At 42.8% G+C, this 13293-nt stretch overlaps 1 protein-coding gene across 1 annotated transcript in view; it reads left to right on the top strand.

The window, feature by feature from the left end:
• The first annotated feature begins 4 nt into the window (after nucleotides 1-4).
• The window catches only part of LOC139260265 (U6 snRNA-associated Sm-like protein LSm1), a 28057-nt gene continuing 14768 nt past the window's right edge, over nucleotides 5-13293 (top strand). The window contains exon 1 of the mRNA XM_070876655.1: nucleotides 5-85. Within this exon, the coding sequence (XP_070732756.1) occupies nucleotides 40-85 (46 nt within the window). The 5' untranslated portion in view covers nucleotides 5-39. The remainder of the gene's footprint in view (nucleotides 86-13293) is intronic.

Here is a 13293-nt window from a genome sequence, read left to right on the forward strand (position 1 = left end):
CACTTCCCGGGGTTGACCCAATGGTTGAGTAAGACCAAGATGAACTACATGCCCGGCACGGCCAGCCTGATAGAAGACATTGACAGTAAGGCATTGTATTTACACCGCTCTTACCCCTTGTCGGTCTGATGCATTCTCATCTCCTCCAACTGTAGGCTTACATCGCCCCGGTCGATGATTGACCACCTCACCTTCACTGTGTGCACACACTCTGTTCCAAGATGCACAGTTGTATTCACCCTGGGTGTCAGCCAGAGCCTCGGTGGGCAGTACTCTCTCTCTCTCTCTCTCTCTCTGTCTCTCGCCTCTTGGGACACAAGGTTGTGGGTTCAGAGACTTGAGCACAAAAATCTAGGCTGACACTCCAGTGCGGCGCAGAGGGAGCGCGGCACTGTCAGAGGTGCCATCTTTGGGATGAGACGTTAAACCGAGGCCGCGTCTACACTCTCAGGTGGACATGAAAAATCCCATGGCACTATTTCGAAGAAGAGCAGGGGAGTGAGTTATCCCCGGTGTTCCGGCCAATATTTATCCCTCAATCAACATCACTAAAATAGATTATCTGACTATTATTGCATTGTTGTTTGTGGCAGCTTGCTATGTGCAAATTGGCTGCTGTGTTTGCTACATTACAACAGTGATTACACTTTAAAAAGTACTTCATTGGCTGTAAAGTGCTTTGGGACGTCCGGGAGGCGCTATATAAAAGCAAGTCTTCCCACCCACCTCAGGACAAGGACATTGATTATTTTAGAACATAATACCACTTGTATTGTGTACTATTCAAAAGGAAAATCCTTCTAGTTTCCTAAAATCAAGACTTGATCAAATTTATTGACGATGGGAAAGTTAATTTGAAACCTTTTCACCGGGATTTAATTTCTGTCAAGGATAATTTGCCTACAGAATTTTAAGACTTAAAAGGGTTGTGCCGACCAGAATTTGTTCTCATTGGTCTCCAGCTTCATGATCATCATCATCATAGGCAGTCCCTTGAAAGCGAGGAAGACTTGCTTCCACTCTGAAAGTGAGTTCTTAGGTGACTGTACAGTCCAATGCGGGAATTACAGTCTCTGTCACAAGTGGGACAGACAGTCGTTGAGGGAAAGGGTGGGTGGGAAGACTCGTTTACCGCACACTCCTTCCGCTGCCTGCGCTTGCTTTCTGAATGCACTCGGCGATGAGACTCGAGGTGCTAAGCGCCCTCCTGGATGCTCTTCCTCCACTTAGGGCGGTCTTTGGCCAAAGACTCCCAGGTGTCGGTGGGGATGTTGCATTTTATCAAGGAGGCTTTAAGGGTGTCCTTGAAACGATTCCTCTGCCCACCTGTGGCTCGCTTGCTGTGTTGGAGTTCCGAGTAGAGCACTTGCTTTGGGAGTCTTGTGTCAGGCATGCGAACAATGTGGCCCGCCCAACAGTGCTGGTCGAGCATGGTCAGTGCTTCGATGCTGGGGATGTTAGCCTGATCGAGGACATTAACATTGGTGCGCCTGACCTCCCAGGGGATTTGCAGGATCTTGCAGAGACATCGTTGGTGGTATTTCTCCAACGATTTGAGGTGAATACTGTATATGGTCCACGTCTCTGAGCCATACAGGAGGGCGGGTATCACTACTGCCCTGTAGACCATGAGCTTGGTTCCAGATTTGAAGGCCTGGTCTTCGAACACACTCTTCCTCAGGCAGCCGAAGGCTGCGCTGGCGCACTGGGGGACCTCATTGTCGATGTCTGCCCTTGTTGATAATAGGCTCCAGAGGTATGGAAAGTGGTCCACGTTGCCCAGGGCTTGATGACTGGGGGGCAGTGCTGTGTGGCAGGGTCAGGTTGGTGGAGGACCTTTGTCTTATGGATGTTTAGTGTAAGGCCTATGCTTTCATACGCCTCAGTGAAGATGTTGTCCCCAGCTTAAAGTTGTAGTTTCTCCCACAAACTATGCAGTTGTTGAAGTCTAAAGTTATTTACTGAAAATTATAATAATGTTATCTATCTACAGCCCAGCCATAAGATGCTAAGTAGCTCCACAAATGAATTGTCCGGTTATAGAACTTTTATCTTGTGTGCTACGACCTCGGCAAAAAAACTTCAATGTTGTGCAAAATCACTGAAGGATTAATGAGAATAAAGAAGTTAATTGCATATTAATAAAAGATCAGAATACATTATATACACAGAACTAGTGTGAACATGCATATACCAATCCTTAAAACCATTGAAGTACACTACATGATTAATTTTTTTGCTCCTTAAGTCAATGCTGGCAATGGAACAATTCAATCTTTTCATCGTCATAGGCAGTCCCTTGAAATCGAGAAAGAGTTGCTTCCACTCTAAAAGTGAATTCTCAGGTGACTGAGAGTCGTAAATCTGTGGAATTCTCTACTCCAGAGAGCTGTGGAAGCTGAGTCATTGAATATATTTAAGGTGGAGATGGACAGATTTTTGAACAATAAGGGAGTGAAGGGTTATGGGGAGTAGGTAGGGAAGTGGAGCTGAGTCCAAGATCAGATCAGCCATGATCTTATTAAATGATGGAGCAGGCTCAAAGGGCCAAATGGCCTACTCCTGCTCCTATTTCTTGTGTTTCTTATGTTAAAGAGGGATATTTTGTCAATATAAGTGGTACGTCCATTGTTTAGTTATTTGTTATAATGGAGTGTGGATTATCTTCCTTTCCAGTCCTGGATATTTATGCTTGTGTTACAAAGCAATTTTAAATAAAATCTCAGCACCAACTAAAGCAATCTTTTACACTCTCAGCATCAAGCAGTCCCAGATCAGCTGTAGCACCAAACAAATGGATAGTTCAGGTGTTTCTGCACTATTAGAATGGAGCCAGCTGTAGATGCCTGGTTCATCATGTCAGTTGCCCTCCATAATGTAGCTGACCTAAACTTTTTTGTAGACATAAAATTATGGGTTTATGAGAATGCCATTGGATTCTGATCATGTTTGATTATAGCAGATGTGGGAACTTATTAACACCACACTCCCATCACTGCTCCAGAGACTGGTTCCTCAATGTGGATTATAAAAAGAGAGGATCAACCGATGCATATCGCTCTCTTGAAAAAGGTTAAAAAATCTTCTACATTATAAAATGCACTTTAAACCTCCTTTTGCTCTGCTGTATACATAATGTCTAAATCTGTAAAGTGTACAAAACACCAGAAAATAGTAACATTTCTTCACTGTTTAACATCTAGTATTGTTGCATTGCTATAAGCATTACAAAGCATAAAAATATACAATGTCATGTACAACTTAAGATAAAAATTAAAATAATCGCAAGTCCTAGATCTATTATTACATTTATAATATTAAAAGTGTATAATTTGACTTAAAGCTTTTGAACCTGAAAGTATTGTTAGAGCGATTCCCTTTACTATTCTCTAACAGCACGTAAGTGCTTTTTGTTAAAGGACCGCTTTGGAGAACAGGACAATACTTTTAGTGTGCAGTTTATATTTAAAAGTCAAAAGCTTGCAGACTTTCCTCATGAAATAATTTTGGAGTTTAGAAGAATGAGAGGCGATCTTATTGAAACATATAAGACACTGAGAGAGCTCGACAAGGTAGATGCAGAGAGGATGTTTCCACTCATGGGAGAATGTAGAACTAGAGGCATAATTTAAGAATAATTTAGAACTGAGATGAGCCCATTTAGAACTGATATGAGGAGGAATTTCTTCTCGCAGAGGGTCGTAAATCTGTGGAATTCTCTACTCCAGAGAGCTGTGGAGGCTGGGTCATTGAATATATTTAAGGCAGTGATAGACAGATTTTTGAACGATAAGGGAGTGAAGGGTTATAGGCAGACAAGTGGAGCTGAGTCCATAAACAGATCAGCCATGATCTTATTAAATGGTAGAGCAGGCTCGAGGGGCTGAATGGCCTACTCCTGTTCCGATTTCTTGTGTTTCTTATGTTAAAGAGAGATATTTTGCTAATATAAGTGGTATGTCCATTTTTTGTTTGGTTATTTGTTACTATGGGAGTGTGGATTATCTTCCTTTCCAGTCCTGGATGTTTATGCTTGTGTTACAGAGTAAATAAAATCTCAGCACCAATCTTGGTAACTGGATAGTCCTCAACAGTAATGATTGTTTTAATTACTTGTAGTGCTTTTATTGACTTCCATGACTTGGAAAGATACTTCTCTTTGCTCCCACATAAGAGTAGCTTACTTACTCCTACTTGGTGATCTTTTCTGTCTCGGAGACCTGCCATTAGAGGTGATTTCCTCTAACAGGTATAGAAGAATAAACAAGCTTCAATTCTTTATCCAGTTGTGTGTGTCTGTATACATATATACGTGTGTGTGCATGAGGTGAGCACAGAATATCATAAAATGTCAAAACTGTCATATCTTTCCACCACCAATGCCAGCAAAATACCTGCTAGCATTCACTATCTAGGTTAATACCTGAAGAATGGTTACTAAAGCAGGTTCCAACAGGTGTTGCATACATGGAACCAAATCCCAACACAATTTTATCATCATAGGCAGTCCCTCGGAATCGAGGAAGACTTCCACTCTAAAAAATAAGTTCTTAGGTGGCTGAACAGTCCAATATGAGAACCATAGTCCCACTCAAATGGGACAGATAGTAGTTGAGGGAAGGGTGGGTGAGACTGGTTTGCCGCACGCTCTTTCCGCTGCCTGTGCTTGATTTATGTATGCTCTCGGCGATCAGACTCAAGGTGCTCAGCGCCCTCCCGGATGCTCTTCCTCCATTTAGGGCAGTCTTTGCCCAGGGACTCCCAGGTGTCAGTGGGGATGTTGCATTTTATCGGGGAGGCTTTGAGGGTGTCCTTGTAACATTTCCTCTGCCCACCTTTGGCTCGTTTGCTGTTTGGAGTCTCGTGTATGGCATGCAAACAATGTGACCTGCCCAGCGGAGCTGATCAAGTGTGGTCAGTGCTTCAATGCTGGGGATGTTGGCCTGGTCAAGGATGCTAATGCCGGTGCATCTGTCCTCCCAAGGAATTTGCAGGATCTTGCGGAGGCATCATTGGTGGTATTTCTCCAGCGACTTGAGGTGTCTACTGTACATGGTCCATGTCTCTGAGCCATACAGGAGGGCGGGTATTACTACAGCCCTGTAGACCATGAGCTTGGTGTCAGATTTGAGGGCCTTGTCTCTGAACACTCTTTTCCGAAGGCTGCACTGGCGTACTGGAGGCGGTGTTGGATCTCGTCGTCAATGTCTGCTCTTGTCGATAAGAGGCTCCCGAGGTATGGGAAATGGTCCACATTGTCCAGGGCCACGCCATGGATCTTGATGACTGGGGGGCAGTGCTGTGCGGCGGGGACAGGTTGGTGGAGGACCTTTGTCTTACGGATGTTTAGCATAAAGCCCATGCTTTGGTATGCCTCATTGAAAATGTTGACTAACACAATTTACCACTTTGAGCAAAGAAAAATGTGGAAGGGGATACTTATTCTCCTCCCTCCAAAATAGTGTAGAACTACAAAGATGTGATGAACTAGTCTGGCTGCTTCGATCAGCCATGATCTTATTGAATGGTGGTGCAGGCTCGAAGGGCCGAATGGCCTACTCCTGCACCTATTTTCTATGTTTCTAAACCCAATTGCAAAATGTCGATCCTTCCAATGTTGGGAAGAAACTGGATCGATAAATAGATTTTTCTTCTGGTTCACATTCTCCACACACCACTGCAGTGAGCCATTGCCACGTCACACTTGCCTGGGGGGGAAATTTAACGTGAGAAATGACTTTCCTTTTAAGGCTTAAATGATGTGATGATGGTCCAATAGGGAGAGGATTGCACCCCTCCGCGTGATGTCTGTACCATCAGCCGATACAAGCCCTGATTTTGTATCCGAGACATCAATTATTTTCCCATCATGCCATCTTTGTCACCTACTCATCTGTGATTGTCTTTGTTTAATTAATCAGTTTAAATTATACTTTTTTTCTTCGTGACTCTCTTTTTGTTTATTTTTAAATCCTCCAAATTGCAAACTTTCTTCATCGGAACAAGGCATAATTAATTAATGTAAGCTCGAGGAAGAATATCTCATCTTTCTATTCGGCACTTTGCACCTTCCGGACTCAACATGGAGTTCAACAATTTCAGATCATAACCTCTGCCCCCATTTTTTTGGACGGCAGCTGTTGCTGATGATTCTGCTATTCCCATTTCCCCCTCCTCTAGACCCATCTTTCGTTTCTTTACTTGTCCCACTATCATCTCCTTTCGCCTTGCACCATCATCCCTTTTGTCAAAAGCAAAATACTGCGGATGCTGGAATCTGAAATAAAAACAGAAAATGCTGGAAACCTCAGCGGGTCAGACATTATCTGTGGAGAGGGAAACAGAGTTAACGTTTCAGGTCGACGACCCTTCGTCAGAACTGGCGAATGTTCAAAATGAACAGATTCTTAAGGAGCACTGAAAGGGGGAGGGGAGGAAAGAACAAAGGGGAAGGTCCGTGATAGGGTGGAAGACAGGAGAGATTAGAGAGACAAAAGGGATGATGGGTCGATTTGAGATGGTAATGGCACAAGTTAGAAAAAGGTTAGTTTAGATCGGGTGTGACTGGCAGAATAATTACCAGCTGGCATGGGAAACAGAGAAAAATATTACATAAGATTGGGGGGCGGGGGGTTGGGAGGGGTGGTGGGATTTTTAAAAAGGGAGGAAAGGAAGCAAAATGTGAGCAGAGGTTATGCTCTGAAATTGTTGAACTCGATGTTGAGTCCAGAAGGCTATAAAGGCTAAACGAAAGATGAGGTGCAGTTCTTCGAGCTTGCATGAGCTTCATTGAAACAGTGTAGGAGGCCGAGAACGGAGAGGTCAGAGTGGGAGTGGAGCGGGGAATTAAAGTGACAGGCAACCGGAAGCTCAGGGTCACACTTACAGACCGAACGGAGGTGTTCCACAAAGCGGTCACACAATTTGCATTTGAACTCTTCAATGTAGAGGAGACCACATCGTGAGCAGCGAATGCAGTATACTAAATTGAAAGAAGTACAAGTAAATCGCTGTTTCACCTGGGGTGTTTGGGGCGCTGGATAGTGGGAAGGGAGGAGGTAAAAGGGCTCCACTTCCTTCCTAGAGCGCTAAAGGACAGAGTCGTGGTACAGCGCTGCACAATGTCATTTAATCTCTCCAACCTTCCACCCTATCACTGACCTTCCCTTTTGTCCTATCCTCTCTTTCCCCCCCGTCCCCCCCCAACCCCTTCCCTGACTCTGCACTTGCTAAAGAAGTTGTTCAATCTCTAACTTTTCCAGTTCTGACAAGAGGCCATGACCTGTAACGTTAACTTTGTTTCTCTCTTCACATATGCTGCCTGACCTGCATTCTCTGTTTTTATTTCAGATTTTCTGGGTCTGCAGTATCTTGCTTTCATTATTATAATTAATTATATGTCTAATCTGTTATAAAGATTATGGTCATTATAAAAGATTTGCACTGTAAATATTGTCCTAATTTTTTCAAGAGTTTTTCTTTGGGCTGATTGGAATGATCATTGCTTGTTATGTCTGATTGTTGGTCAGAATGCTAGGTTGCCTATTGTTTTTGCGGCATATGCAAAGGGATTATTTAAGGCATCTACAATCTATGATCATAGGTTGAAAACAAATTTTGGTAAACTCAACTCTGCCTGGTCACTGAACACATGCCTGGTACTGCCCAAGCACTGACTGAACTCACAAATTCTGTTGGCACCTCCCCACTTAAATGTCATGGTGCCTCAGATTCTCCTAACCAATAAAGAAATCCTTTCTAAAAAGAGAATTGCTCATTCTTAGCCAGTACTGGTAGTATTCTGACTCTTGCATCCTCACCTGGTTCAGCCCAGCTCTTTCTAGCCATCCTGTGCATTTACTCCTAGTTCTAATATGCTCAGCATTGGTACAAGCCACTATTGACTTGTTTTACATCTGTCAAATCCCCCATGGCGACTTAACATTTGTCAGCTGCCTCGATCTCCCCCTCTGGTGCCATCTGCACAATTCTTTGCACTGATGCAGTAGGGAGTTTGTTCTTTTAAAGATCTAGGGGGAGAAATTTGGGACGTGCCATTTGGGGCAGTAACTTTTGAAAGCTGGAACAATTAGTGCCAGGCACTAATGATTCTCAGCTTTCTGTAAATTCGGTGTTAGCGCTCCAGGAACTGTAAATCAAGCGCTCCACTTCCTTCCTGGAGTGTGAAAGGACACAGGCGGGGCGGTAGTGGTGCAGCGCTGCACAATATCCCGTGCGACGCTGCACAATATCCCGTGCGGCGCTGCCGCAATCCGAGGCTCCTTCCCTCCCTTAAAGGGAAGGCCATCGCTGCAGATAGCTGGTCCCCAACGGTAGCCGGATCCGGCTCCATCAGCCCCATGCACTGCAGCAGAGTGCTGGGCTGATTGTTTGCGGCCAAAGAGAAATGGAAACAATTGAAATTATGATTTATAACAATTTACCTACTTACAACATCGCCTTTAACTTGCGCCCGGCCTCCCAAACAACACCTCCTGCAGCTGTCGATGTTGTCGTCCGGCAATGCTGCATGGGGCGGAACCAAAGTTTGGGTCCAGGGCGATGCGCAGGACAGTGACATCATGATCTCCAGGTGCAGGAGATCGTGGCGCAATATGTTACTGCCGCTGCAAATCTCTCGCCCAATTTAGCGGGAGTTGTTCATCTCGCCGCGCCTGGTAAGTCGTTAGCGTCCTCCCAGAGGCGATAATGGGAGGTACTACGGAGGTCAATTTCTCGGCCCTTTCTGCAGAGTCCAGACAGTGTGATCCTAAAGTAATTTCTACAGAGCAAGCAGATACACTGACAAAATTCTCCTTTTTTCCAAACAGAAGCTAATAACAGAGGCCTTCTCAGACTGTACGGACCAGTGTTGTATCTTATCCAGTGAGTTCACTGCAACTCATTCAGGATTTTCAGTCCCTGCAATCTCTTTGAGATAGAGCTGCACTTAATCCTCCAAAGTCTGTTCAGAAAGATCATGATTAGTAGGATAGAAACTGATCTCTCGCACTGGGAGTAATTTTGACTGTGTGTGACAGTGTAAAATGGGTGATCGCGAGTCAGCAGCCCGTTTTACATCTCCTGATTTTTATTTCCATTGATGTTCTTTAAGAGCATCTTTTCAACATTTGGATCCTTTCCCTCTATTATACAGTAAAAGGATCTTAACTACAGCTTAGATGTTTGAAAAATGGGGATCACAATGGGATCTGGATTTGTGGAATCATAGGACTTTGCTTAAGTCAGGAATGAATCACTTAATGAGCAAACCCTACTTCCGATGGGAAATAAAATACAAATTGCATCTAAACAACATCAAGTTGCTATCAGTGCTATGGACTCTACTTTTCAATACATAACTCAAAGAATCACATTTTCCATTTCGGAGTTCCATGTGGAATTTCAGTAGCAATTACTAATCTTTCAGTTCAATGTAAAAAGTTGTTTGGCTGTTGTTCAAAGTCTACAAGTATGAGGAACAACACTGTCCCAACAATGGCTTTAGTATTACATAGAATTACATAGGATATATGACACAGAAAGAAGCCATTCAGACCAACCAGTCCATGCCGGCGTTTATGCTCCACTCGAGCCTCCTCCCATCTTTCCTCATCTAAATCTATCAGCATAACCCTCTATTCCCTTCTCCCCCATATGCTTGTCTAGCCTCCCCTTAAATGCATCTATACTATTCGTTTCAACCGCTCCCTGTGGTAGCGAGTTCCACATTCTCACCACTCTTTAGGAGGTACCTGCCCTGTGTGTAGAGAAAATGGGGACAATTCCAGCAGCCCTTATCGTACTGCAGACCGAGCTGGACAACATGTACATCAGGAAACCAGTCAACCACAATGGGGCCCTTGACCAAGGCGATCATCCTGGCTCAGTGTAACTCATGCTTCACACAAATAATAATAAACAATGAACAAGCTATGTTTCCTTGCGTCAATGGGTCGTCATTACTTGGCTTAAACAAAATAGCTTCTAACTATCCTCCTGCGTTCTTCTGAACCGGATGAAAGCTTGCCCTCACAGCTTTCTGTTTACAAACCTGACTAGTTGCTTGTGTCTCTATCACTATGTTCACAACACAACAGGAAGGCCTACGCCAGACAATCCTTTCCAATATTATAGCCCAGCCCATGAGCAATTTAACTACCTTTCACCTCAGGGACATTTTTTTAACTTGTGTGAATATACTTTGCATTGAGGCAAAACCCTAAAATGTAGCTTTTGATTTGAGAAAATGCTGCAAGCCCTTTTCTGCTTAATTGCATCACAAGTCAACTGGTCCATTCATTTGTATTTACACTTGTGCTGACTGGCAAAAAGTTCAAATGACCGGAGATGAGGGGTTGACTTATGAGGAAAGGTTGAGTGGGTTGGGCCTCTACTCATTGGAATTCAGAAGAATGAGAGGTGATCTTATCGAAACGTATAAGATTATGAGGGGACTTGACAAGGTGGATGCAGAGAGGATGTTTCCACTGATAGGGGAGACTAGAACTAGAGGGCATAATCTTAGAATAAGGGGCTGCCCATTTCAAACTGAGATGAGGAGGAATTTCTTCTCTGAGGGTTGTAAATCTGTGGAATTCGCTGCCTCAGAGAGCTGTGGAAGTTGGGACATTGAATAAATTTAAGACAGAGATAGACAGTTTCTTAGCCGATAAGGGGTTATGGGGAGCGGACAGGGAAGTGGACCTGAGTCCATGATCATATTAAATGGCGAAGCAGGCTCGAGGAACCGTATGGCCTACTCCTGCTCCTATTTCTTATGTTTTTATGTTTCTTATGTTCTTATGACTGGCTAAAAGTTAAAATGCCCAAATAAAACTTTCAATATCATTCCCTTCTTTAAAATTTGAAATATGATTTAATTTAATAAAATGGTGGGCCCACTTACCAGATTTGCTGATGCCAGTTCAAGAGCCTAGCAACACTTCTTCACAATCTCATGCTGACACCGTTTCTTCTTGTGTTGAAACAACAATTTCTATTGAGATAGCGCATAGAAAAGCATTTATATTTAATGTAGAGAAACATAAGCAGACACTTGACAGAGGTGTAATCAAAAATAAATGAACGCTGAGCCAAAGAAGCAGATATTAACAACTGCTGGGAAATTTGAAAGGGGCTTGAAAGGTGCTGTAAAGTAGGAGTAAAAAACAGTTGTAGGAATATTTAATCAGAAGGAAGGTTCTGTAGTTATATGACCCACAAGGTCATTTCACAGATCATGAAATATTTCCAAATCGGCAGCCTTGACCAATCACATTCCAAGTGAACTTACTACCATAACTGTAGTTCATGAAGATACACTGCTCTCCCTGAACTGTGTGATACTTTCTTTACAAATGTACCTGCTTTTAGATTTGCTCCACAGATGAAGGAAACTCCTCGCTAAATGTTGGCATGCAGCATCTGCTGCTGGTGCTTTGATCCACATGACTATATTTGCAAACAAAAGAATGTTTCTTGTGCTTGTTTACTCAGTGTGAGTTAAAGGGTCACAAGGGTTTGGTAAACTTTTTTTTATTCGGGACAGCGAAAAGCCAAACAGCTGTGCATCATCATCATAATGGCCATTGTGTGAGTGACACCGTGACGTAATTCAACCATCGTTTATTTTGTTTTATTTATAACTTAAAAGGCCGAACAGTTTTCATTAAGGCCATACTTTATTAATTATCAGAACCAGAAAGGTTTTCAATCAACTTAGTAGCAAAAATGACAACACCTACTCATGGGTTCTGCATTCAAAATTCCAAAGGGATACCTTGAATTTTATTGTTAAAATGAATGGTCTGTTCTTTTTTTGTTTTTAACCTGTGCTGGATTTAATAGATAAAAGGAGGAATATATCTGCAAATCAGTCCATTAATTCAGTATTGACAGCAGCCTATATTTTACAGTACTTTGGAAGAATATATATTGAGGATTGTAAATGTTTGGCCATCATTATAAGTTTAATGAAGGAGCTTGTTATAAGTTGATAACTCTTTGCAGTCGATAATTTCAATAAATACCGAACAAGATTATGCATCTTTAGAAGTACCTGTAGTATTTTCTGGAAACAAAATTCAATCTGTACAGACAGATTAACAGCTTCAATTATAGGGTTTAGAAAATTAAATTTTGGCTTTTGTGAAATATTATTTATCTTTGCAGATATTTATTTGTCTTAGTAGTCACCCAGATTTAGAAATTATACTCTGTGAGCAATATGAATGGTTAACGCATTCATGTCAAATTCTTTTGTCTATTATTTCAATAATGATATTAATCCATTTAACGTAAACAACAGTAGCAGCTTGCATTTATAAAGCACCTTTACCATAGAAAAATGTCCCAAGGTGCTTCAGACAAAAATAGACACCAAGACGAGCTATATTAGGAGGGGCTTTGGTCAGAGAGCTGGGTTTTAAGGAGGGTCTTAAAGGACGAGAGGCGAAGGGTGCAGGGAGAGAAAGGACATTCTTGCTATTGAGGGAGTGCAGCGAAGGTTCACCAGACTGATTCCCGGGATGGCGGGACTGACATATCAAGAAAGACTGGATCAACTGGGCTTGTATTCACTGGAGTTTAGAAAAATGAGAGGGGATCTCAGAGACACGTTTAAAATTCTGACGGGTTTAGACAGGTTAGATGCAGGAAGAATGTTCCCAATGTTGGGGAATTCCAGAACCAGGGGTCACAGTCTAAGGATAAGGGGTAAGCCATTTAGAACCGAGATGAGGAGAAACTTCTTCATCCAGAGAGGTGAACCTGTGGAATTCTCCACCACAGAAAGTTTTTGAGGCCAATTCACTAAATATATTCAAAAAGGAGTTAGATGTCGTCCTTACTACTAGGGGGAATCAAGTGGTATGGCGAGAAAGCAGGAATGGGGTACTGAGGTGAATGATCAGCCATGAACTCATTGAATGGCGGTGCAGGCTCGAAGGGCCAAATGGCCTATTCCTGTACCTATTTTCTATGTTTCTATGTGTTTGGGGACCAGTAGCCAATGTAGGTCAGCAAGGACAGGGTAATGGGTGAGCAGGACTTGGTGTGGGATAGGATAGGAGCAGCAACATTTTGAATGAGCTGAAAAAAAGAATGACTTGCATTTATATAGCGCCTTTATAACCACAGGACGTCCTAAAGCACTTTACAACAACTTTTGAAGTCTAGTCACTGTTGCAATGTAGGAAACGTAGCAACCAATTTACAGCAAGCTCCTACAACAGCAGTGTGATAATGACCGGATAATCTGTTTTAATGATGTTAATTGAGGGATAAATATTG

Source organism: Pristiophorus japonicus, chromosome 3 (genome assembly GCF_044704955.1).
Source record: "Pristiophorus japonicus isolate sPriJap1 chromosome 3, sPriJap1.hap1, whole genome shotgun sequence".
NCBI lineage: Eukaryota > Metazoa > Chordata > Chondrichthyes > Pristiophoridae > Pristiophorus > Pristiophorus japonicus.